At 53.7% G+C, this 25,595-nt stretch overlaps 8 protein-coding genes across 8 annotated transcripts; 4 read left to right on the top strand and 4 right to left on the bottom strand.

The window, feature by feature from the left end:
• Positions 1 to 315: 315 nt before the first annotated feature.
• PODANS_4_8940 (uncharacterized protein) lies at positions 316 to 987 on the top strand (the record flags this gene model as incomplete). Its single annotated transcript, XM_001905895.1, has 1 exon — positions 316 to 987. One exon carries the CDS (start codon positions 316 to 318, stop codon positions 985 to 987), a length of 672 nt encoding a protein of 223 aa, XP_001905930.1.
• Positions 988 to 2,411: 1,424 nt separating this feature from the next.
• PODANS_4_8950 (uncharacterized protein) lies at positions 2,412 to 4,266 on the bottom strand (the record flags this gene model as incomplete). The annotated part of the gene is made up of 2 exons (XM_001905894.1): positions 2,412 to 4,173; positions 4,235 to 4,266. 2 exons carry the CDS (start codon positions 4,264 to 4,266, stop codon positions 2,412 to 2,414), a joined length of 1,794 nt encoding a protein of 597 aa, XP_001905929.1.
• Positions 4,267 to 6,578: 2,312 nt separating this feature from the next.
• PODANS_4_8960 (uncharacterized protein) lies at positions 6,579 to 9,053 on the bottom strand (the record flags this gene model as incomplete). The annotated part of the gene is made up of 1 exon (XM_001905893.1): positions 6,579 to 9,053. One exon carries the CDS (start codon positions 9,051 to 9,053, stop codon positions 6,579 to 6,581), a length of 2,475 nt encoding a protein of 824 aa, XP_001905928.1.
• Positions 9,054 to 9,619: 566 nt separating this feature from the next.
• On the top strand, positions 9,620 to 11,128 carry PODANS_4_8970 (uncharacterized protein; the record flags this gene model as incomplete). Its single annotated transcript, XM_001905892.1, has 1 exon — positions 9,620 to 11,128. One exon carries the CDS (start codon positions 9,620 to 9,622, stop codon positions 11,126 to 11,128), a length of 1,509 nt encoding a protein of 502 aa, XP_001905927.1.
• A 1,514-nt stretch (positions 11,129 to 12,642) lies between these two features.
• Positions 12,643 to 13,629, bottom strand: PODANS_4_8980 (uncharacterized protein; the record flags this gene model as incomplete). The annotated part of the gene is made up of 4 exons (XM_001905891.1): positions 12,643 to 12,659; positions 12,724 to 13,150; positions 13,253 to 13,328; positions 13,382 to 13,629. The coding sequence occupies 4 exons, from the start codon at positions 13,627 to 13,629 to the stop codon at positions 12,643 to 12,645; spliced, it is 768 nt and encodes a 255-aa protein (XP_001905926.1).
• Positions 13,630 to 17,484: 3,855 nt separating this feature from the next.
• Positions 17,485 to 20,107, top strand: PODANS_4_8990 (uncharacterized protein; the record flags this gene model as incomplete). Its single annotated transcript, XM_001905890.1, has 2 exons — positions 17,485 to 17,918; positions 17,974 to 20,107. Coding segments are annotated over 2 exons (2,568 nt in total), but the record flags the coding sequence as incomplete, so codon positions are not given.
• A 404-nt stretch (positions 20,108 to 20,511) lies between these two features.
• Positions 20,512 to 21,706, bottom strand: PODANS_4_9000 (uncharacterized protein; the record flags this gene model as incomplete). Its single annotated transcript, XM_001905889.1, has 3 exons — positions 20,512 to 21,032; positions 21,089 to 21,287; positions 21,347 to 21,706. Coding segments are annotated over 3 exons (1,080 nt in total), but the record flags the coding sequence as incomplete, so codon positions are not given.
• Positions 21,707 to 22,551: 845 nt separating this feature from the next.
• On the top strand, positions 22,552 to 23,760 carry PODANS_4_9010 (uncharacterized protein; the record flags this gene model as incomplete). Its single annotated transcript, XM_001905888.1, has 2 exons — positions 22,552 to 22,707; positions 22,774 to 23,760. 2 exons carry the CDS (start codon positions 22,552 to 22,554, stop codon positions 23,758 to 23,760), a joined length of 1,143 nt encoding a protein of 380 aa, XP_001905923.1.
• Positions 23,761 to 25,595: the final 1,835 nt, after the last annotated feature.

The following is a 25,595-nucleotide window of genomic DNA, read 5'->3' as shown; positions in this document are numbered from 1 at the left end:
CAAGTTTTTGTAAGGCCTCAGTTGGGATTTGGAAGGCATAGGGGGGGGGGGGGGGCGTGGGAAGGGCAATTTTTACGTGTTGGCTGCATTTTGGGAGGCGTCAATTCATTTGATAGGCGTGGAGTGGAGCTTGGGAGGGAAGGGGGGTGTGAATGTTAATTTTATGTGTGTGATTTGGAGTTTTGGGAGGCATATGATTGATATTGAACCTGGGAAGTGTGGCGGAAACATTGGGGACATGATGAACCCTTGGTAGGTCGAATAATACTGCTATGCATGTAATGGGATTTCCAGTGTTGCCCTGTGCAAAAAGGGATGCATGGTACCGGTATCAAACTGCCCAACAGAGAGCGACAAAAGACATCACAAAAGACAGCCTCCCCACTTTCAACTCCCCCCAAACCTCTCCCTAACCAACCCCCTCAGCCCCTCCATCACCCTCTCCTCCCTTTCCTTATACCCCCTCACCCGTTCCTCCCTCTCCTGCCGTCTCAGCATCTCCTCCTCCTCCCTCCGACTCTGCCTCTGATTCTGCCTCTCCTCTCTCAACTTCTTCATCCTCTTGAGCTCCTCGATCGCATCATCACCACCCATCAGATCCCCTTCGTTCATCTCCTCCACCCCCTGCTCCTTGTCCTGTCCGAACCCCTTCAGCTTCTCAGTCACTTCCCTCTTCCTCTCCAGCTTCCGTTCCCTCGACCCCGGGTCCGCCTTTGGAACAAGCTCGTCAAGCTGCTCCCTGTGGAGTTTCCTAAAATTTTTCCTCTCGTACCGGTGGTCATCAAGAGAGCGCCCCCTTTCCGTCTCCAACAGCTCGTCGCGGTGGGTGAGGTCATCTCTTGTTGGGATTGCTGGGCCATGGCGACCATGCTGCTGCGCTTGATTTTGGGTTGGGAAAGGAGGGATGTACTCATCGTCATCGTCGTCGTCGTCGTCGCCGTCGTCATCGTCGGATTTGTTGGTGCCGGGGTTCAGTTCTGGGATTGAGGGGGCAGGGGAGAAGGAAGGGGTGTGTATCTTTGATGATGGTGGTGGTAAAGAAGGGTGGTTATACCACTCCTCGCTCAACTCTCCCCTGTTCCACTTTCCAGTAAAACTCTTCCAGCGGCCTTTTGCCTCCGTTTCCGAGAGGGAGCCCAAAGACAAATTCTTGACGGTGGAGAGGTAGGATTGAAAGAGCTGGGTGTGGGAGTGCAGTGAGGTTTTGGTTAATGGGGCGCGGTGGAAGGGCAATGTTGGTGGTGACGAGTGATGGTGACGGGAGGGGTGGTGGTGAGAGCGGTGTCCATCTCCCCGATCGCGGCTCCTCTCTCTGCAACGCTCCCTCTCACGCCTCCTTTCCCTGTCTCTGTCACCATCTCGTCGTGATGGTGAGCGAGCAGGTGATCTTGATCGTGTTCTCGAGTTGAGCATCTTGTCCTCTTTTTGTAGTTGTCTTCCCAATCTGGTTCCGAAATAACACAAGTGAGATAGCTGAAATACCGAGTACAAAAGCCCACCTTCTTTAAAAACTCTATTCCTCTTCTATATTTTTTTGCGATGGCCAAGTCGTTGGTAGTATATACTGCCCGGAGACTCTCACTCACCGCGCGCCAAATTGTCAGTGCGCCCTTCCACATCCTCCCCCAAAAGAAATGTTAACGCTCCCCCCCAACCCACTGTTGACGCCGTCTCTCCTCCGTTTCCAATTATGCACCGCCAAGACCTTGTGCAACAAAACCTCCGTTTCCCCCTACCCCGACCCACCATTCTTATCTCCGACACCTCAGACAGCTGCCTGACGGAGATGCTGCCATCCATCTCAACCAGAGCCACACCTTTCCCATCCACGGTCCACCAAGCATAACTACCCAAGCCCCCTACCCGAACTGTTCGTAATCGAGGTAAGTTCAGTTAGCATCTTGTGTCCCCATCAAACTCAAATACTCTCACGGCACATCATCAAGCCACACTGATAAAATCTATTGACAATCAACAGTGTCAACCCATCTCCATTTGCCTATCGTGCCTATCTCTCAAGCCGTGTAACACCTTCTCAACACAATCCATAGCTCTATTCACAACGCTACCCACCTTGCCCAACCCCTTCACTGTAGGTTATCAACTCCTTGATACAGCTGCCAATGCCCGCCCACCTCTCGCTGTCATCAAATCCTGTGATGAAGCTGGCAAATGTCCACTGTAGGGTATCACCTCCTCAACACAGCCACAAATGCCCACCCCCCCTTTTGCTGTCACCAATCTCGAAATCAACCCCTCCCCCCCTTTCTTGCCTGTGTTACCTTTCCCCTCTGAAAATGAGCACCGACAACCAGCCCATGGGTATCTCGAAATAGAGTGATAGCCAAGGAAAGAAAAAAAATGCCAACCCAAACTCAACACACGATAAACCACCCATCCCTGAAAGAAACCTAAGAGAATCCCCCATCCCCCTGAGGGAATCCCGCAGTGTTATGCACCAAACAACCCACACACTCGCAAGACTCGTCGCAAGGGCACATGTCCAACGCCCCCCCACACAAAGCCGAAATGGGCAAGTGGACAAAATAGTAATCCAGCGCCGTCAGCTCCTCCTCGTTCGACAGAGCCGGCGATCCCTCGTTCGGCGGAGTGGGCGCGTTCGACGAGCCATCAGACTCGTTCGCGTTCGGCCTTGGTGGTGGCTGCGGTTGTGTCTGGTGTGATGGCGGCAGCTCCGGCCCGCTGGGAATCTCCACAGGACTCGCTAGGTTCAAAGGGTTCGCGCTGGGACTGGCATTGGCGCTGGAATCCGCGCTCCCGCTGTTGCCGTGGCTGCTGTTGGGGCTGTAGGCGTTCTGCACATACTGAAGCATTTGCGAGTTGAACGGATGAGCCAGGCAGCCAACACACTGGCAGCCCTCACCACAGCCGCACTCGTGAGAGTTCCCGCCCACGGTACCGTTGTTGCCGTTGGGAGCAGTGGCAGAAATAGGCGTCTCGTGTTGCTGCTGCGTGGGCGGCCGCGAGACAACTTGCTGCCAGATGGCTGGGTTGATGGGCATCTGCCATGAGCCATACTCGGCGGGATAGGTGAACACAGTCTGGCCGGGAAACTGGAATGGCTGATGGTGGTGCATGTTTTCCATCTTGATATCGATCGGAGTCTGATACTGGGGCATGAATCCCTGACCAAAACCCGGCTGAGGGGGTGCCTGCATAGCGTTGGGGCTCATCTGGGGCATGGGGGGTGGCTGCGAAGATTTGCTGCTGCAACAGCTGCCGCCTCCGCCTGACGGGGCGTTCTGTGGTTGGGGTGGTGGCATTATGTTCGGCATCTGCTGCTGAGGAGGGGTAGGAAGAGGAGCCGGCACTGGAGGAGGCGCCTGAATTTGGGGTGCCTTCTTGCCACCACCACAGCAGCCCCCGCCTCCCGAACCTCCCTTCGGCTTGGACATGGCCGATGGCTCGAGAACAGGATTGGAAGGTGGTGGCGGCGGCGGCCCGTTGAATGCCTGCATTCCCTGTGGGTGAGGGCCATCGACAAAGGCGGGAATGGGCACTGGCGAGACAAAAGTCCCGTTCAGCATCGGCACGAATCCGCCATTTTCCGTCTTGATATGCTGCGGGATCTGAATATGCGGGGGATAGTGAGGCGGTGGCATGTGTGGCGGCATGCTTGGGGGCATATTGTATCCCATTGGGCCACCAAAATCCGGTGGTGGTGCAGGCACAAAAGACTCCCGAGGTCCCATGGGTACCATCCCCATCGGATGTCCAAACGTCGCGTCCCTTGGGCTCACCATGGCCGTGATCCCAATCATTCCATTTCCATTGGGCGACGGGATCAGGTTGATGGAGTTGGGATCCATCCTCTCCAAGTTCGCAAGCGCAAGCGATTGCCTTCGGCTGGCTGACTTGGACCCCGAACCCGACTTGGTGACTCGATTCGAAGAGGTGCGTGATGCTGGTGAGATGGGTGTGTCAACTGGCGAAGGGTCGAACTCGGAACTGGTAGCACTGTCGACAGTCCCAGCTGGACAATGGCACTTTTGCTTCTTCGGAATGGCAACTCTAACGCCGCCGCATACACATGGTTTCCCAGGTGGGCAGGGGCAGGTGCTCAGGGGGCGACCAGGCTTCCTCACCGGCACCATCACCCGCTCGTTATAGTGGTTGCATTTCGTAGAGCGATGGCCGCGAATGCATGGCCCGCTATGTCAAGGCATGAGCGTCAGCAAGGAAACCTCGGGACAAACAGAAAAGCAAGACATACCAGGCCATTTTTTGCCCGTTTATGATGGGCATCTTGTGTGTTTGTTTGAGAGGGAGATGAGGGGGAAAAGCCTGTTCTGTTTCTTGCTCAGCAAGGTTTTCCGAGGCGTTCAAGGTTTCGGACAGAGCCTGTGTCCCAGCCGCTGCTGGAGACAATGTTGTGAGTAGGATAAGCAAGACCGAGCTCGCAGCTCATACCGCCGCAGGCAGTGACAAGGCTGGCGAGCAATGCGTCGAATGGAGAGAGGTTATCGCCAGTGCTTTGGCTGAAGCAACCGAGAGCTTCTGTGTGGTCGGATGGTACAAGACTTGTCGGATGCTGCCGAGGTCTGGTTCAGGAGAGCGGAGTTTCCTGTTTATAACGCGCGCTGTATCGCCACAGGTGAAGAGACCGAAAAGATCGACACCGTGTGCTTGAGGCTCTCTCAACGTTCTAGACACCCCAAGAGCTGAAACCGACAGACCCTCGAGGCCAGCAAGCGGTGGGACGAAGATGAAGGAAACCGTCCGTGAGAATATCGAGACGGAAAATAAGACGAACTGTCAAGCCGTCGACGGTTGAGGTTGACAAGAGTCAGTCAGGACTCTGGACGAATCTTGTACAGGCGACTCAGCGGACCTGGAGAGAGAGAGAAAGGACGTCCACAGATTTGTGGAAAGTCCGAGCGGGTTTAGTCTGTCCCGTCAGCAGCTCCAACATTCAGAGGTCCCCCTCCAACTGGCACGCGATGTCAGCGGCGCTGGCCCGCAGCTTAGGCACAGGCACGGGGCTTTTTGCTTGTTGGGTTTTGGCGGTGGAAGGTGGACGGAGGTACCAGAGCTGGCTCGGCAGTCAGAGTTGAGCCGAAGGGACGGAACGGTGTCGATGGTAGCAGAGCCGACAAAGAAGAGAAGCATAAAATAAAATAAAAAGAAGAACAAATCCAGGTCCCAGGGTCACGCCATTCTAGGGCCAGCGCCGGTGGTTCTGCTGGAGCTTGTGTCTCTGCAAAGGTGAGTGAGAGATGGAATATGCCGGTGAGCTATCGAGGTAGTAGGTAGCACACACAGCTTTGCTCGGAGCTGCTGCTGGACCTGGGACGAGGGGAGGGCCGGGCCGGAACTGAGCGAGGTAGGGCGGAGATGGAGGCTGCTACTACTGGGCTGCCGGGGGGCTTGGATTGTGACTGTGCTGTGTAGAGGTGGTGTAGGTTGCAACAAGCTGGAGTCGGTTGAGTTTCCTGAGGAAGAGGCACGGGTGGAGAATGCCGGAAACAACTGGGCTTTGGAAGGTTTTCGTCTCGACATTCATCACAACTGTCACCTGTCACAGCTCAGAATTCTCCAAGGTAGCATTTGCAGCCATCGCTACTCCAGGCCACAGCACGTCCTTTCTTGGGGGTCAGGGGCCTTTCCCCGGGTCTTGATGAAAAACAACCTTCGCTCTTGCAGATATGGGTGGGTAGGTGGGTGGCCATGGCTTGAGATGGGAAGGTGCCAAAAGTGGGGTGCGCAAGTTTTTAGTCAGCAATATAACCACCACCCACGTTGGTCCAGCCTCGTAGCCAAGGGACACTTCTATGTACCGTGTAATAAAGATGGTGACTACGCTCGGGTCTTTTGAAATAGGTACGTACACACCCAAAGCATGTCAGCCATCTCCGCCGCGTTCATCATCAAAGAGAATAATAAACTCGAGATAACCACGCCCGACACTCTCTCACGTGCACCACAATCATCCATCCACACCACAAGATGGGATGGCAACGCCGCATGACAGGTGCACAACATACCTTAAGCCCTAAGCTAGACAAACTTTTTACTATCTTCTCTCCAACATGGCGTGCATGGCTTGATGGAACGCAACCCAACAGCCAAGGAGCGGGCAGGTTGGGGGACTGCGCGGGATCTGCTCTACGCATTTAGTAATTGGCCCTTTTGGGAGACGCCCTCTGACTGTCGAGTACTACCTTGCCATGCTTGCTGTGATTGCCTCCCTCCAAACTCGTTCACCTATTCGTAGACTTGCGTGACTTGGTGCTTGGTGTGAGCCGAACGCATGAACCCAACCCCAATAGTGCCGTTCCTCTGCCGCCCATTCCTGTCCCAACCCCGTGGATAGCGAATGCCTCGCATAATGTTACGCGAGACGTGGGTGGGTAGCACCGCCCAGCACCGCCGAGCATTGCCTATTTTCCCTTTGCCCTTTGCCCTTTGCATTCACGCTTGAGACCTGACGATGTGATGTGGGTGGCGTGGCGGCGGCGGCTGTTATGGATATAGGGGCCAAGTCAAAAGGGCACTTTGATCTCTTGGCGATCTAATCTTATCTTCCCCAGATACGCCTCCGTTTCTCAGGTGGCCGTCTAATCAGAGTCAGACCCCGCAAACATGTCCACTGCACGCATCCGCTTCTTCACTGGCGCAGCCTTCGCCGCCGACATGGAAAAGCCTCCTATGATCTTGGTTTCCACCTTATCTGCTGGTGGCTCTGTCATTGTCGGTTGCGGCATGCTCACATCTCCGCTGACCCCATTCTCGTCGTCGTCGTCGTCGTCGTCGTCGTCATATGGGACACCGTCGAGGTCCAGGTCAGAGAACTCATCCAGCACCGAGGTGTAGTACATGTAGGGTGACTGGAGCTCGACATCACCATCACGAGATTCTAAAACATCCTCCAAGTAGTGGTCATTTTCGTCGTCCTGGTCAGTCGATAGCTTTGTCGAGATCGGCAAAAAGCCGTTGTCCTTCTCTTTTGCGCCAGCTTCTGTCTCCACTGGCTTCCATTTGCCCGCCTTTTGCTCTGTTCCGCCAACGTCCACCGGCTTCTTCAGAGCTGGTGGGTTGTTGAAACTGTTGACGAAATACTCGTGGGTTTCAACCGGGAACACGCACCAACTCTCCCAGAGGCTTAGCACCAGTTCTACGGCGCGCTTCCACCTGTCGGCCCGGATCCGTCCCCAGCCTAGCTTATCCACCACCATTCCCAGCTTCTCAAACGTCTTGTGGGCTCGAAGCGCGTTCTCGAATAATTGACGATACCGCCATGCATGGCGGATGCCGCTGGTGGATGAAGAGGACAAAATGTCACTGACCACATAAAGGCCGAGAAGTGACGCTGCGCTAGTGTCAAGTCCACCGGATCCAAGTTTGTCTTCTGGAGCAGGAGAGGCATCGCGCGAGCCCTCGTCCTTCTCTTTCCCATCACGTTTGTAGTCTGGATTGGCCGAGGTATATGCGAATGGTTGCTCGATGTTGGACACAATCATTTCGACAACTTCATCGGCTCCTCGGCTGGCGTGCGTGATGGCAAATGTTGCTATGCGCGCAATGTCTCCTTTCCTGATCTTGGTTGTTGTTGTTGGTAGTCGAGACAACAAGTGGGACAGCTTTGACTTTTCAATGGGGTTTAAGAATGTATCCTCCTGCTCGTTGTGCTCGCCCTGTCGACCCTGCTCGTCATCGAAATCCTCATCTTCAGAAGAATCATACTCGGGCTCTGAGACAAACTCATCGACACCTGTGACATATTCGTAGGCAAGCCGTTGTGCTGGTGCTTTCCAGGCATGGCTTCCCTCAAACAATGGCCAATACTTGACCTTGTCTGTGGACTGCAAACCCGTCACGATTTCCCACAACCTCCAGCGGTACCAGATACCACCCTCACTGCGCGCATCCCATAGCCATGCCCATTTTTCCTCTTGTTGCACATCCGGGCGAGACATAAGGAGGGCCTCCAGCTGTGGCCCATGCTCCAGGACCGACTCGATGACTTTGTGTATCATGCGAAGTTGTTTGATATCCCGTGGCGGGCTGACAGGAACGTGGAGGATACCACTTCGGTTGACGGAACCACCCATGGGAGGGCCATAGTGGGTAGGAGGCGCATAGCCACGGTGGGAGCTCACCGAATGTGAGCCATGCGGCCTCGAACTTTCCTCGACCTTCTTCGCCCCAAATGGGTATGATACCACTGAGGTCGAAGGGTGCAGAGCTGTAAGCCCTGACGCAATGGCGGCCGAGGAGAGATGTCTGTGCAAAGAAAGGAAAAAACCGAAGCCCAGATAGCGATTCTGCAGCGCGCTGACTGCGGCATCAATTTCAGCAGCAGGGGTTTCCTTTGACAGCGTAACTATCGCTGATACCGACTTTCTCTCCGTGCCACGGTCAGCACCGGTCGGTCCCGCTGGTGGCACGATCTTGACATCCTCCACAGTCAAGTTTGCCGGTATCAGAGACTTGATGAATGCCGGTGATCTGCCTGGTGGCAAGTTGGACAAACGTAGGGTAGGTCTCGAAGCCGCCTTCTCCTCGGCACGGCCAGAAACAGCCGTTGTCTCCCCTTCATCATCACTGGCCTCGAAAGCTTTGGACACGGTCAAGGATCCCGCCTCTCGATCTTCGAAGCCCGACCTATCCCAGTTTCGTCCCCTCTCTCGATCTCGGTCCTGCTGAAACCCATCAAACGTTCGCTTCTTGCCGTATGATGGCGGAGGAGGTCCCAAACTCCCAGGACCACTCTTCAACGAGGGCCCCGAAGGAAGGCCGAAATGTCGCTTGCCTGCACCACCTCCAAAAGGTGACGGGCTGTTGAAAGCTGGTCGAGTGGGCGGGCCATTCCCAAATCTCGATGTCTGGTGAGAGCCTCGAGGAAGCTTATCCTCTTCGTCGTCGCCTCCAAATTCCTTTTGGAATTCGGCAAGGGCAGCTGCCGTCTCGGCCTCTTCGCGCAGGCGCTTCGCCTCGATCTCTGCTTTTTGTCTCTCGAATGCTGACTTTTCCTTTGGCTGTTGGAGTTTGGCCTGAACATCAGGAAATTCGGCAATGTTGTTGTTCGACATGTTTCGCGTTTTGCTCAAGCATTGCTGTTTGACGAAAGACGGTTGTTTGCGAAGACAAAGACGGCGGCACCTTGACGGCAACGGTCATAGCGTTCCTGGCTTGGCGTTGCTTGGCCCGTGCACAAACTCCAAGCACCTTGAAGGCTGGTTTGTAACACATCTTGCCCTCGCTGGAGCAGACCGGTGATTGGGCATCAAGATAAGACCAAAACATCATGAGGGCGGAATCATGGAAGTGGAGGACCAGTATAAAGGGCGTAGTCTAACCGCATGTGGCAACTTACGGAGAACCATGTCAAGATATCAAATCCCGAGATAAACCGCAGCGGGGTCAAGAGAGTTCAACAGAAGATACATCTATGCCCAAAGAGCATGGCTTTTCCCTTTCTATCTGAATACTTAAATCCTCAGTGAATCGATTTAGATCGGCATCCCTTTCCCTACCTCTGTGGACAGCCCAGCCCTTGCTCTCGAAAAGAGTCTCGTGCACGTGTTGCCAGCTGTCTCGGCTGCGTAATTAAAGTTTGGGCTCGCTTCAACTTTGTCACGGTTATTATTCTCCCGCCATGACTTCTTCCCTTCCTCAACATTCTTCCTCTTCCACCACCACCACCACAACCACCACCAACAACAACAACAAGAACAACACGAACCCCCCGTCCTCCATTCTCATTGTTGGCTCGGGTCTCTTTGGCCTCTCCACAGCCTATGCTCTCACTCGTCGCCATGAGTTCATCAACACCTCCATAACTGTCATTGACAGGTCCGACCCCTCCTCTCAGTCTACATTCCCATCCCCCGATGCCGCGTCCATTGACACGAGCCGCATTGTCAGGGCAGACTACGCCGACCACGCGTATGCCGCTCTGTGCGATGAAGCTCAGCTGATATGGCGACAACAAGACAAGCCCACTGATCTCGGCGCCCAGGGTCGTTACCACGAAACAGGTCTCCTCGTCGTCGGCGATGCCACCTCTGCCGCGCCAGTCGCGGACCCTCCCGTAGAGGGTGGCGCGAGTGAGTCTTCCCACAAGAAGCTAACCGGCATGGATTATGCCCGCAAGAGCTGGGAGAACGTTTCATCTCTGGCCTCTCGTGACCCAATGCTCGCCGAGCGCATCCGAGAGCTCCCGAACGCCGACGCGATCTGCGAGGTTCTCGGGACCGGTGGCAGCTCTGGAGCTTGGGGATACATCAACTACAACAGCGGCTGGACAGACGCCGGCGCGTCGATGGCATGGCTCTACGAGCAAGTCAGACAAACCGGACGCGTCAACTTCATTGCTGGCACAGTGGAGTCTCTGGAGCACGATGACACCGGTGTGACAGGAGTGAGGCTACAAGACCAACGCGTCTTGACCGCGGACCTGGTCATGGTGGCAGCAGGGGCATGGACAGGAAGCTTTGTCGACCTTGACGGCCAGGCTGTCGCCACGGGCCAAGTCTTGGGGTACCTCAACATCACCGAAGAGGAGCAAGAGATCCTCGGCAAGATGCCCGTCATCCTCAACCTCTCCAGCGGTCTCTTCATCATTCCACCAACCAACCGGGTCCTCAAGGTAGCTCGCCATGCCTACGGTTATACCAACCCACGAACTGTACATTTCCCTCCCCTTCCCGTCTCGCCAACTGCCACAAGCAACTGCCTCGTCTCGATCCCCCGGACATCGTTGCATGACCCCGACCTCGTCATCCCAGCAGAGGGGGAAACCGACCTTCGTGCTGCTCTCCGAGAGATGACGCCGCTGCCTGGGTTGGTAGACCGTCCCTTCACCAAGACGAGACTATGCTGGTATTCTGATACCCGGACGGCCGACTTCCTCATCGACTACCATCCTCACTGGAAAAATCTCTTTGTCGCGACAGGAGACAGTGGCCACGCCTTCAAGTTCCTCCCCGTCATTGGCGATAAGATTGTGGACTGCATCCAGCGAAACTGTCCACCCGAGTTCAAGGAAAAGTGGGCTTGGAAGGAAGGGGAGGGAGCCAAAGCATTGTTTACAGAGGACGGCAGCAGAGGGGGAAAGCCTGGGCTGATTCTGGAAGAGGAGCTCCTCAAGGCTCTGTCTGTGTGAGGGGTATTGATGCGATGGAAGGGTAAAATTAGAGACACCACAGGGGCGTGAGGCCTTGAAAGGGGCACAGCTGGATACACAACATGGAACAAGATACGGAAGGAGGTAAGTCGATCAAACCGTGCATGTCGCAACAGGTAGGGCAAGGCAAAGCAGGGCACACAACAACACAGTGCGGCGTGGTAAAACTCATGCCTGTCAAATAAGACGATGGTATTGATAGCCTTGTTGCAAAAAAAAAAAAAAAAACCGAAACCACAACTAAAAAAACGCCGAAGCGAGCTTTCCATCTTTCACCCAGATGAAATTATTGCTCTCCAGTTGTCCATTCTCACCCAGTTTGCGAAGGTTGCCCAAAGGATCTCACCATCCTTGATGTTCTCCCCTCGCTCAAGGCTTGAAATACCGGAAAGCTTTTTGTTTCCTTGCGGATAAAGAAAGCTCAAGGCAGTCCTGTAATGTGTGCGGCTGTCGTTTTTCTTGTTTCTTGCAAAAGAGCCTACCACCAATCGTCTTTCTTTTCTTGTTTGTGTGTTGTGTTTTGTGTGTGGTGCAAACCGCAGTGGCCGTCGCTTTGCTTGCGCCAACAACACACCTCGAGTAGTTTGAGGGGGTCATGTGTTCTTCATCTTGCAGGTTGTGCCTCTTTTTTCGTCGTCGTGTCCGAGAACCAGACAACAACAAACAGACAAAATCAGCAAACCAGCTTTTGTTCCGCGTGATGAAAGAAAACAAAAAAAAAGAACCATGATGTCAGGTTTGCCGGATCATGTCCCAGATCCCACCCGTAAAATCCCCCAAATCTCAATCTCTCTTCTCTTTTTTTTTTCTCATTCCCACCACTGGAAAAAAAAAATCTTGAGATGATCGACAAACACCCAGAGATTGAGGTGAGCCGCGCGGCGTGGGAATTCCTTTCTCGCTCCTCTTTTTTTTGTGATTGTTTCGCGCATTCATGTCGTTCCCACCGCCTCCTTGGTAGCCCGCTCGAATCCCAGTTGCCATCATCCCGAGCCATTAAAACAACGACGGTGGCAGGAGAAAAAAAGAGCCAGATCCCCCTTGTGCGCTGCGCAAAAATAAACCAGGCCCCCAGTTCCTCTTCGCCGATCCGTCGAGTTGTTGCGCGCGCCATCTCCAGAAAAAATCTATGTACTATAAACCCGAATTCAGGTAGAGGTCAAATCCGCGCGTGGATCCTTTATCGTCTGTCCCCCGATTGTTGATTCCCCCGGAACGCCATTGCAATGCTGACAAGAAAAGAGAAAACAAAAACAGCAAAAATACAAGGTTTGGGTGACCGAAAAAGGCGAAACCGATGGGCGGTTTTGTGCTAGTCGCCGACGGTCGGTGATAAAGTGCTTTTTGGGAGGGGGTATGATATTCGTAATACTCATTCGCGGCCAGAGGGTTTTCGGTAAGGGTGAAGTGGGGGGGTAATGTACAAGTCGTTCACATGGGTGCCCAAAGTGGGATGGAAGGTCCACGTGCCAGGCGCAGTGATGAGACGAAATCTACATCTTGCGGAAATCTGGCGGGCAAAGTTAGTACAATGACGTCATCATGGAAACTGGCAATCACATGGCAAAACATACCCTGCAGCACGGGATAGATCATCTCGAAAGCTTGATAGATCTCCTCGCGAACTTTCGCGCCTGTGAGAACAATCTTGCCGCTGACGAAGATGAGGAGCACAATCTTGGGCTTGATCATGCGGTAGATGAGACCGGGGAACAACTCGGGCTCGTAGGAGCTGAAGTTGTGATGCTTGGAAGCAAGACCCTCCAGACGAATGGGGAACTTGATGTCGCAAGAACCCACAATGTTCTGGATCTTGAAGTCGGTGAACTTGGCGTTGAAGCCGAGCTTCTGAATGATACGGGCATACTTGCGGGAAGCAAGCTTGGAGTCATCTTCCGACTTGGCGCCAGTGACGACCATCTTGCCCGACGCAAAGATCAAAGCGGTGGTCTTGGGCTCACGGATACGCATGATAACAGCGGCGAAACGCTTGGGGTTGTACTACAGCATGTTAGACCTGGCTTGGCAAAATTGTTGACGACAAGGTCATGGAGCAAAGTCGCTCAAAAGAGCTGTCTGCCCAGACCAGATCGCAACACGTACCTCAGCATTGCGAGCGTGCAGCGCAATTGTCTTCAGGTCCAGACGGCAGTCAAGATTGACAGTCGCGACAATGTTCCTTTGGAGGTCAGCCTACAGTTTATTTGCAAAGCAATGCAAAGGTGTTCCTACTGAAGAGTGGGTGTGATACCACTGGGTCCAGCTGAAGCGGCGCCCGGCGTCGCAGCGGGGGTCGCGGGAGTCACCCCAGCACCGTTGGTGGTTTGGACGCCCGACTGCTGTGCGCCATTGGCGACAGTGCCATTGCCCGCGACCGACTGGTTCAGATCGGCATGTCCGGTGGGGAAAGAGAGAGAACCGGGGGCAGTGAAGGCCTTGGCCTGGGCAGCGCTCGTGGGGTGGGTTTGAATCGCATCCATGATTGCGGTTGTGAGATCTCAAAGCGACTTTTTAGATGACTTTGTCTGCGCGCGAACTAATCTGCGGGGGAGAGCTGTTAGATGACTTCCTGAAGCGTGCAGATTGTAATAATCCGCAAATAAAGAGTGCTTTGTAGTCGCAGAGTGAAATGGCAATTTACGATCTCGCGGTGTTGTTTGGCGTAAAAGACGGAGGGGCGTCAGAAGCGGCCAATTTATAGTTCCGCCGTCGAGGGAAAGTGGGTCCGAGCGTCGTGGTGGTGAATTGGCAGTTTGCTCTGTTGTCGGCGGCGGGGTTGTCGAGGCAGCAGCGAGAGCAACTCGCAAGAGTGCGGGAGTGAATGGAAGCAGAGAGGTGAGTTTCTTACCAGAAGATGGGAGATAAACAACCTAATGTCTCCCCCTCAACTACTGTTCGCCGACACAAGCACCGGTAACCCGTCAAGACCTCTCGACCGTCGACCAAATATTTACTCGATGAGATGACGAAGTCGTGGCTGTTCTGGCGACGACGAGAACGAGAAGGAGTTGATGCGATGATGTATCGAGGTGGTCCACACTTTCAAGCACACGGCAGAGAGAGAGGGGTCTTGTCTCGTCTTGGGTTTTGCACTGTGACCTGTGCAAATGATCTTGATCTTTTCTTTTTGATTAAGGTGGTCTTGGTCGACGACGACGGAATCGATCGGGTTCCTGTATCGACCGGGAGTCTAAATGAGAGTATTTGGCTGTGCGTTGTGGCTACACAAGGCAGAGGCAGCGAGGAGTGAAAAGAAAAATGGGAAGTTATCACGACAGCGAAGTTCGTCGGGGTTGGCGACGGTTGCTTACGCTATGGTGCGGGAAGTGTGGCTGGAGGAGAATATGTGGGGCGGCAGAACCGAGCAACTTTCTTCCAAAGGGCGAGCAAGGTGGGCGATGGTGCCTTCTTAAATATTTTTTGTCTGCCAGCCGTGTCTGCTTGCCTCAGGCCAACAAGAAAACTCAACCAGCGAATCAACGGGCGGGGACGGCACACACGGGCCTCCTTGACGCCCCCTAAGTAGCGGTACTTTGCCCATCCCCACAACTCTAAAACACGCCCCCCCTTGTCACTGCGCCGTCACGAAGGGCCCTTTTGCTCTTGCATTTATCAACCAAAAATATTCATGATGGCAGCATTCTTTTCCTCTTTCCTCTAACAACAGCGATGTAACAATATTCAACAAGCACCGCGACAACTCTCACCACCATGTCCGGCCTTGCCCAGCGCCATCATGTCCACACTGCTCTCAGCCATGGCGAGCCTGACTGAACCAACTTGGCACGCAGCAAAGACTTTTCAACAAGACCCTTAGAATGACGATGAGGACATGATCGCCACTGCCAAATCCAAGCCATGAAACCTCTGTCACTTCTGTCCATCACAGCCCAACCACCAGAGGCTGACGCCCTTTCGCCCACGCCGGAACACATGGCTATCGTACACGGACAATGGCCTTTCAATACGAGCAACCTTTTCATCGCAGGAGCCACAAACCCATCACGCGAGCCAAATCAAAGAGCCACAGCGGCCCTTTGGCTCAACTTTACTCCTCTCTTGTTGAGTCCAGGCGGTTACACCTCGGTTGACGATGACGCGTATCGACCTCTTTGCGGCGACAGACTTTGTTATAACTTTCAAGGCCACCCCAAGAGCGCTCTCAAGCTTACACCCACCAACCCAGGCATGCGCATCACGGCTCGATCAACGCCAGCGACATCATGGCATACCGAAACCCCAACAATTGCACGGACTCGAGGTTCGACATTTGATGTTGCACATCTTGACAGCTTTGCCCAAACCGAGTCCCAGTCCAAACAAACGGCTATAGCTCACATCCCGGCACAGGGCTCGGGCGCAATCGCTGTCCGGCATCTTGCCTGAAGTACTGGTACATGTCCCACCCTCACCCGAGCCACTGGTGGGCCGCCCTGTTCAAGCGATGACTCACACAACAACATCTTGCGCAAACAGGAACTTTTGACCCCGATGCGAACGAACGCCATGCCGATAAGACCGATTTGTTGCTGGTGATCATTTTTTGTCCTTTTGTTTTGCATCTTTTTGAAGCTTTTCCTTTTCATTTTCGTGCAGCGGCATCACTCATCCATCCTCATTTCATTTTTAGGATCGACACATGCACCGAGGTGGCCAAGGGGGGCCCTAAAATTCAGCTGCGGGTCAATTGCGCCACCCACTCACGTTCAACCAAAGAGAGCCCGACCACAACCCAACTCCTTCTGGCCTCTTCCTCCTGGTTCTCTCTCACATGGCAGCGTTGTGTCGACACCGACTTGAGGACGAAAGCCATGGATGCACACGATCCGAAAAGGCGGGATCCATCAGGCTACAGGCTGCCGCATGAGGTCCTTGAGAAAAGCTGAGAAGGTTGGCACGACTCATTGGTTCTTGATTGTTGTTTTTTTACACTATCATGCGTCTGTCCGGCATCCAGCATCAACGATTCGTCGCGATAAGGGGATGGCGTTCCTGTCGGGCTGTTTGTTAAAGCTACCCCGCCGTGGCTGAGAGAGTCCGAGGCACGGGGGGTGATAGGGCGCTGATTGGCTGCATCGTGATTTCGCAATTTTGGCGTTTTCACGTTTGCGGCGCGCGTATGGGCAGCGCGTCACGATTGCAACACCATAATTTCCCCCATCACCAAGCTCGGAGGACACAGAATATCGACGATGTGGGTGTGCTCATTATGATGATGGCTCTGTGTGCAGATGTCATTTTAACTTTAAGCCGGACCCGGTGTCACGGCACGGGGTTAGGTGAGTCGTACAATGGTCGGTCTGGTTTGACTGTTATCACTGGCGTCAGGCTTATTGAGTCTGTTCAAGAGGAGTCATTCTTCGATCCGGAGGCTTTGGCTTTGGCAAACTAATAATACACAGAAACTCGACTCTGGTAGGTGGCATTTGACTTGTGCAATACTCCGGCCATGAACCATGAGCCATAGCCATGGTTGGAATGGGCGTTGGCTAAAATCTACCAAGTCCGGCATTTATGCCAGATATGCTGATTTATCGGCATGTAGTTTGCTTTAGCAACTAGATACCTTGAATAAACATATGTATCGTTTGACATTTAAATGTATTGGAATTGTTTGTTTCGGCGGAGAAGGTGCTTCGAGACCATCTCTTCGTTTGGACTGCAGACAGAGTCTGTGATAGATTTCCTCTTGTCCAGTCTGACCTTCTGGCGGCGACCATGATTTGCAAATGCTATTGAAAGACTTCCAACACAGCTCACACATCTATCCCTAGCTCTCTCTATGCCTGTGCCAAAGCAGTGCCTCTCCATGACAGGAAGTAGAAGGCCATGCCGCATCTTGTGTCAGCACCTGGCGGAAATATCTTGATCTTCGATGTCATCAAACAACATTCTGTCTTGGGAGTATTGTGAAGCCTCTGACTTTGCTGCTCAGACTGAGAGCCTCAGCTCAGTGACGGCCCCACTTTACGGCCAGGGTTTAAATGGGAAGCAAACTGCTTGGTGGGTCATGTGAGTCGCGGTTGCCTCGCGTCTCTCCTTGTCCTGGGTGGATTTTCGAGACGCGTCTCGGCCACCCACACACCCACTATCCGTACCAGCTTGGGCAAACAGACTTCGACGGTCCACCACTTGATGCAGACCATCACCGACACGCGCATTGCGACAGCTTGCTTTCAACATGGCGGAACAGCATGAGAAGGCCCCATTGCTCGCCGACTGCGCTATCGCTTTCGTGCAAAGCAAGCAGCTCTCGAGCCAACTAATCTCCATTGTTCGTCCCATTTGTTGTCCAGCTTCGTCTGAAGAACCCAAGCAACTAACTCAGCTCGTAGCTATCCGATGTCGCAAGAGAACACGGCGCCGAAGTGCTAGAGCCAGATCGCCAGGGAAAGATCCGGTGGAAGAAAGCCACCCACATTATTTCGAACACGATTGACTTTGAAGAATACACCGAGTCGCTGGCCGCCATGGTGCCCGTGGTCAAGTCGGACTGGATCAGAGTCAGCATTCATCGCAGAAAGCTGGCGCAGTTACGGCCCTACTCGCCAGATCCCCGCATGATTTTCTCAAGCGTGACCGTCACTTGCGCCGACATCCCAACCCTAGACAAGGAGGCAATCTGTGGTGGCGTTTTGGCCCTCGGGGGCATGGAGTCCAAGGATCTAAACAAGTTAACCACCCACATTTGCGCTCTCACACTGGAACACCCAAAGTGTCAGGAGGCGCTCGAGAAGAAGTTGAAGGCCAAGATTGTCCTTCCTCATTGGTGGGTTTTGGTGTGCAACTGTTGGCACGGGCACCTTCTAATCATACATCTCTAGGTTCGACGACTGCTTCCGTCTGGGCAAACGAATCGACGAAGGTCCATATCTCCTCCCCGACCCGGAAGTCTTGCGCACTGCCTCCGAAGAACCGGTGAAAATCCCAAGTAGCCAGCAACTTGAGGGTGCTAGCTCTGCTGTCCCCAGTGGCCCATACGAACCGCAGGGGGGGGAGAAGCTCGTGGTGTTTTCGCAGAAGAAGGTTCTGTTGGGCGACGACCTCCCCATCAACGACTCGACCCGTAAGACCATTGGCGAGAAGATTGCAAGAGGTGGAGGCGAGGTTGTGGGGACGGTTGAAGAGTGCAATACCTTTGTCGGTCACTACCGTGATGGCGAGCAATACGTCAGGGCTTCACAAATGGGTAAAGACGTCGGCAACTTGGCGTGGCTCTACTATTTGATTGTGTACAACGAGTGGACTTCGCCGCTTCGGCGCTTGCTTCATTACCCAGTTCCAAGAGAACCTCTGCCAGGATTTAAGGACCTAAAGATCACACTCTCCAACTACGGTGGTGAGGCCCGTATCTACCTGGAGAACCTCGTCACGGCTGCCGGTGCTACATATACCCGGACGATGAAGGCAGAGAATACACATCTCATCACGGCTCGCCTGCATAGCGAGAAGTGTGAAGCCGCCAAGGACTGGAACATCGAGATTGTCAACCACCTCTGGATCGAGGAGAGCTATGTTGCCTGCCAGGCTCTGGCTCTCAACGACGACAAGTACAAAGCATGGCCTCGGCGAACGAATCTTGGCGAAGTTATTGGCAAAAGCTTCCTCGACGAGACTGTGCTCCGCAATCTGTACTACCCAGGAGGAGAGGAACACATGGATGCGGCAGCAAAGAAGAAGAAGAGAGTGGCCGCAGCGGCGCAAAAGAATGCGCTCACCATGAACCTGGACAAGGACTTTGGCACCATGCAAGACTCGTTCATGGCGGATTCGAGCCCAGCGCCTGCTGCACCGGCAACGGCGAAGAAGGGGCGAAAGCCAAAGGCGGCGACTGCTGCCGCCCCAACCGCGGCCAACCTTGTCACGCCAGCTAAGGGTCGTCATCTTCGCACAGGGAAGGAGAATGATACCCCCTCCGTCCTGTCAAGCGGCACCCGGAGTGCCAAAGCAGCTGCGCTCTCCAAGCTTCAGGACATTGCTCCGGATCTGGCGTTGTATGAGAAGGAAAAGAGGAGGCCACTGAAGGATGGGGTTTGGGGTGGTAAGAGGGCGATGGATCAGATTGACAAGGAGAGAAGCACGAGAAGCTCTAGTCCGGCCGGCCATGCTGATGCGGATGGTGATGAAGAGGAAGAGGAGACTGGTGAGAAGAGCAGGCCGTCCAAGAGGCCGAGGTTGACGCTGCCGAATGTCACGATGAGGATTTGCGCGACGGGTTACAAGAGATGGGTAGGGAATAAGAACTTGGAGGATTCGGACCGGGTAAGCTTGCTTCCCACATCTCTTTATCGAGCATTGCTAACACCTCCGCAGAAGAAACTGCGCAACCTCGGCGTCACCCTGGTGCAAGACACCCAACCGTGCGACTACCTCGCCGCCCCCAAAGTCGTCCGCACGATGAAATTCCTCAAGTGCCTAGCCAAGGGCGCGGAAATAATCAACACTTCGTTCCTCGACGCCTGCCTCGAGACGAACAAGCGTCCGCCAGTGGAGGACCACTTTTTGGTTGACGAGGAAAACGAAAAGAAGTTCAACATCAACCTCGGGACGTCTGTCGGGCGCGCGCGCGCGAATAAAGGGAAGCTCCTGTGGAATGTGCCGATTTATTGCACAGCGGACATCAAGAACGGGGTGGAGAACTTTAAAGCCATTGCGGAGGCGAACGGGGCGATATTCAAGATTTATAGGGCGAGGAGCGGGACGACGATCAAGCCGACGACGGCGGAGGAGGATGGGGGGGCGGACCCGGACCCGGTGTATTTGCTGAGCGGGACCACGCCGGGGGAGAAGGCGCTGTGGCCCAAGTTTGAGGAGATGGCGGTTAAGGGGCACTGCGAGCCGAGGGTGGTGAATGGGGATTGGTTGTTGGATGTGGCGATGAGGCAGGAGTTGACGTTTGATAGGAAGTATCTTTGGAAGGGGCAGGAGGAGGCCGGGGGGGGGGGCGTGATGGATTGATTTATCAGTGAGCGAGTTATGGTGAGGCGTTTTTGGTTCTGTTAGCCGTTAGGTTAGGTTCAAGGTTATTGTTTTTGGGTGGGTTGATTGGAATTTTGTAAAAGAGAACAAGAAGGAGCAGAAGAGGGTAGTAAGTGTATGTACATTTAGGGATTCGAAAAGGAATCAAAGCGTAACACACAGATGTTGATATTATTATGTGCATGTCTCAGTGTGCTTGATTAAAGCCAGTATATATATATATACTTGGGTAGTGTGTGTTTGATGATACACAAGAAGAGCTGTGATGTGGGCTCTCTACAACACCAAAACGGTGTTTTTGTTCAAAATACCAACCCAAAACGCCTGAACCATCGCACCATGCCCGCTAATCAAGAAAAAGAAAACCACCAGAACAAAAGAAACTAAACCTGTCCATCCCGCAAACTTGGCGGTCTGCTGGAATATACTGGTGGGTACTCCGGCGCCCTCCACCCATCAGATACAAGATAGGAATCAGGATCAACAGACGACACGGTCTCCATTGACGCTCGGGCTCTGACCGACGGCGCTGACCTGTAGCTTGGGGGACGGCCGGCTTCTGTTGCTCCGGAGCTGGATCGGGAACGGTACGACGGCGGTGGTGATGGACCCCTGGATGATGAGGAGACAGGAGACTGGGAACGGGATGGCTCGGCAGCTGGCGGGATGATCATCGTGCCCTGCTCGATGTCGACCGCACCCTCCTCCTTGGGGTAGACCTCGACCTGTTGCTGGTTGGTGGCGCGGCGGATGTTGCAAGTGGTGGCGATGATGGAGGCGATGTGAGACAAGGCGGGGATGGCGCCGAGGGTGAAGATTGAGTCGAGGAGGGCGCAGGTTAGGTAGCGTTCTTTGTTGAATTGGCCTTTGCCAAGGTAGGTGAGGATGCCTTGGTTTTCGTAGTCTATGTAGGTGTTGGTGGGTTGTGATATGTTGGCGCGGCGCGGGGGGGGGACTTACCAAACTTGCGGGGGACATCGTAGCAGTAGTTGGTGTAAGAAGCATGCAAGACTCGGAGGATGTGAAGGAGGGACCATGCCATGAGTAGATCACCGAAGAAGGTGTGGATGCCGAAGAGGCGCCACTTTTTGGGGTCGAGGTTGCGGAACATGAGGGAGAAGATAAAGGTTATGAGGATGTAGATTAGGTTTAGGAGAGACTTGGAGAGAGGTGTTAGTTCATGGTGCACACCAAGGATGTACAATGGCATGAACCTACCAATGCCCGCGCCCAGCGCATGCCGGCTTTTGATCGCTCATCGTCACCTGGGGAGGCGTACCATGCCCACATGCCATTGTAATAGCCAGTCTGGTCGAACAAGAAGACTACGGCGTGGAGATGTGCAAAGTAGGCCAGTTGACAGGTACGGATGGCGGTCAGCCAGAGAAATGGCCAGTTGCGACGACGGCGGCCTGTCTTGTTGCAGCATGAGGTGGTGCTACGTTTCTCATTCTCGTTGTTGCTTTGGAGAGTGTCAGTAGCCATTTCGTTGGTTGTGGCGGCGGCCTGAAGAATGGTTTCTTCTTTTTCTTCTTCTTCTTCTTCTTCTTCTTCTTCTTCTTTCTTCTTGCAATAGAGACGGAAGTAGAGGATGGCGACCATTATCAACACGCCTGGAGGCCGCCGCGTGGACAGTTACAGAGAGGTAAAGTTGTTTGTTGGGATCTAGGCAGCAATAAGATGGAATGCGGCTCTCTGTGAGAATCTCACAGTTGCTGGCAGTTGTTTTTCCAGTGAATAGTGAATGAAGGGAAAGGGGGGTGGCCAATCACCGAGGGGCTTGGCAGCAATTGGGAGGCTGTGTGGCTGTGTTGAGATGACGCGTCTCCTCAAGTGGGGAGACTCTCTCTCTTTTCCTCTTATTCACTTGTACGAAGAAGATAAGATGGCGCCCAGAGATGCATCTCTCATCAGAAAGCCTCGCGACGGAAATAATCACCACGAAGCTACTACCATGACCTGAAACACACCTTCTCTCCCGAACCGGAGCTCGTCCAGTCACGGCAACATCATGGAGATGCTCGTGTTCCACCGCACATCAATCTCATTGGGTAGCAATTGGTGAAGATTCCCTGCTTGCATGGAAAAGGAAGAAGAGCTCGCAACAAGCTGGTGCCGTAGTGCCGCAGATGTGGTTCTTTTCGATGGCCGCTGAATGGCTGCAACCCTGCTGCCAACCCATCGCCAACCTCTCCTCACAGCGTCCCCCGAATAGGGCAGATGTGCCCAGGGTACACAGCCCCTCTCTCGTTTCTCAGCTCTGGACTGGACATCCACATGGGATGACGGTCTTTTTTGTTTTCTATTTCTCTTTTTGTCTGAATGCTCCGGCATTGCAGTTGTTCTTTTGCAGAAAGAACCTCGCTTGTTAGGTTTATTCTGCCTTGTCCACCACCATAGTTTGGTTGGTGAAGCAATCAATGATGGGTTGGGGGTCATCTTCAAGATGGCTTGCCATCGCCCGAACACTGCAGCTTGCTGCGGCTTTAGTATCGACCGCTCTACATGGCTTCAACACCATATGGATTCATGTCAAGAAGCTCGGTATGACACAGCACATGGTCATCCTTGAGCTGTTGGTATGTTTCCTTCTGTCTCCAATTGTCCCACCGACCTAGCTCGAGTTAAGGCTGACACCTTGTCAGATCGTCCTCATCACCCTGTACACCACCATCGCCATTTTGGTTCAACACTACAACTGGCGTTCCATAACGGAGCCATGGCTGGTTGCTTTTGTGGTTCTCGACTTGATCTTTTGCGCCATGACGATGGCCATCATATCCTTGCTTGCCTGGAATGGCCTTCCTGTCAGCTGTGTCGGCCTCACGCGGCCAAAGGAGTATCTGGCCGGCGATGCCCCGAACGGGTACCGAAACAGGTTCTCGACTAACGGCTTCACTGACGGGAACCAAAACATGCCCGGGGAACTAGACAAGTTCTGCCCTCTGGAGCGCGCATATTTTGGGTTCGCCCACGCTTTGGTCTTCTTTTACATTGCGACCATTGTCCTCAACGTCGTCCGCATCTTGGAGCTCAAGTATATCAAGATTGGCAATTTGGGGGAGGACGAGGAGGTGAATCTTAAGGCGGTCAAGGACCTCGAGGAGCCATCACCCATCTCCAGCACCGCAAGAGTCAATCTGGCGCCACCAGCACCACCAAGCGAAGGCATCGTTTCACGCACTGCTTCTCTTCGAAGCACCACGACGGCCTCAACATCGCGCCCCGCTTACTCGGCGGTTCCTGCTCGGGCTCACACAGCCGCCATCCCACGGCGACCCGTGGGAGCAGGCGGTGCGGTGCCATCGCCACACCGACGGCCGCAGTCGGATGCTTTCAACCGAGTCTCTTTGGACGAAGATAGCGATAATGCCGAAGCAGCGTTGGTGTCAGACGGCATGAGGCATCAGCACCGGCAACCACCTTCGAGAGACTATGTTCCTCACCCACCACATCAACAGCAGTACCCGCACCCACACAATCACCACCGGATGCCCAGTTTGCTCGAGGAGGACCAGATGACGACCACGTCTGATATGGACCACGCGTTGGTGTCGGATGGGATGAGGCCATCAGCACCCATGCTTCCACCGTATGAACCGGGCAATAGACGGACCAGTATAGGTGGTTAGGGTGGTATTCTGAAAAAACGGTCAAAAATGGATGAATTGATGATACCAATTTGGTTTTTGGGTTTTGGTGTTTTGGCGTTGGGGAAGGGATGGGATTGACTGGTCGGGATGTGATGAGCACAGCATGTCGTGCGCGGGATCACACGAGGAGGAGTGCGACCCGTAGAGAAAACATGGGACACATGTCTAATTTCAGCTTGATTCAATGCTTCACTTACACAGAGGGGGTCACACTGTGTGTAATGGGGGATTTGTGGCCTCTGAAGATAGTCGAGGGACGCTTTCGAGACAGTCGAGAGGTCTAAAAAGATAGTCAAGGGGGCATGCGCATCATTTTTAAGACATTGACACTTTTGTACCTGCTCCGACCTCTCCCGCGCTCTCTGTCCCTATGCCAACTGTCGCTTTGGCCTCCTCAGGTATTTCCGCAATACTTTCCCAAGCTTGTCACGTGCCGGGTTATGAAGAAAGAACCGGTCCAGCTTTTTATATCCCGCAGGGTAGCCACATGTCTCGACCAGCCATCCGACAGCCTCTTCCTGCTCCTGGATAAACCTCTGCGGGATGTAATCGGTGTATTGGACCTGGGCCCGAATATATATACCCTTCCAGGGGGGCTCCAAATGAAGATCTTGAAGAGAAACGTAGGAACCACCCAACAAGACCAAATCCGAGAAGCAGAGTCTAAAACATGACGCCTCACTAGTCAGCCTGTCCCCCCACCTCCCGCCCAGAGTCACTCAGCTGTTTAGGTACATGTGCAGTACATTGTCACCGTCATGAAGGCCCTATTGGTTTGTGTTTGAGGCCTGTCTGTTGGTTTGTGTTAAAGACCATCTTTAATAGAGCAATCAAATGCCGGGATGCATGCCGAGGCGGACGGTGCTGCGGGCCGTTTGACTCGCAAAGCTTGCTTTACCCCCGAGCTTTCTATTAGCGCATGTGACCCCGACGTCACCTGCTTTCCTTCAACATCTCGAAGGCAGGCATCATGTAGAACAACACCAGAAGCACACCGCCGATTAGCGGAGAGAGCGAGACATGGGACACAAGCAAGGGTGTCGGTATCGGATATAATGTTGGAAAGACAAGGTATAAAAAAACCTGTGCTTATTGAGGGCAGCACGGTCAGAGAGAGGTATACTTTGGAGGGGGGAGCGCCTCGACCTTGAACAGAATCAAATAACACGCCTACCAAATATGAGAGACCCATTGGTTTTATCTTTTCGACACTTTCTTTCCAAGTAACGTGTTCCTATCTGAACTGAAGGACAATACGTGCTCCCTTCCACCGCTCCTGCCTCATGCATTCTCTGCCACTTGCAGCCCACTGGCACGACAGCCCCCCAGCTTAACCAAGCAACTCCCGTGGCTTCTCCTAACCTTAGCAACCGTTATTCTCACCGAGTCCTACATCACAGCCCATTCTCGATTCTGTTGACTCGACTTTCCCACGTTGACCTTTCGACTCAGCACACGTTTATTACGTAGGTGAGTCCGCGCTCATATACACCGAATCAAACTTTTTATATATTTGAATATTCTAACAACACACCCTCATCTGACTGACAACCATCTAACCTACCCTAGCGTAAGTCAAGGGCCTTTCAGCCTCCGCGACCCATCACACCGGAAGCTCACAAGCCACGCCGACCGTTCGGCCGGCCGGCGTGCAGCAACGTCGCAGCGCTCTCCCACTTTCCCCCTTTTTCATTCAATTTTTTTCTTCTTTTTTTCATCCTTCTCTTCTTCTTCTCCGTCCCCAAAACCAATCCCCGATCGAGAACGCAGAGAAAGAATGAAGGAAGAAAGCGCCGACTCGGGCGCCAGCTCGG

This window comes from Podospora anserina, chromosome 4, assembly GCF_000226545.1.
Source record: "Podospora anserina S mat+ genomic DNA chromosome 4, supercontig 4".
Lineage (NCBI taxonomy): Eukaryota > Fungi > Ascomycota > Sordariomycetes > Sordariales > Podosporaceae > Podospora > Podospora anserina.
This window is presented reverse-complemented; position numbering and strand designations above follow the sequence as displayed.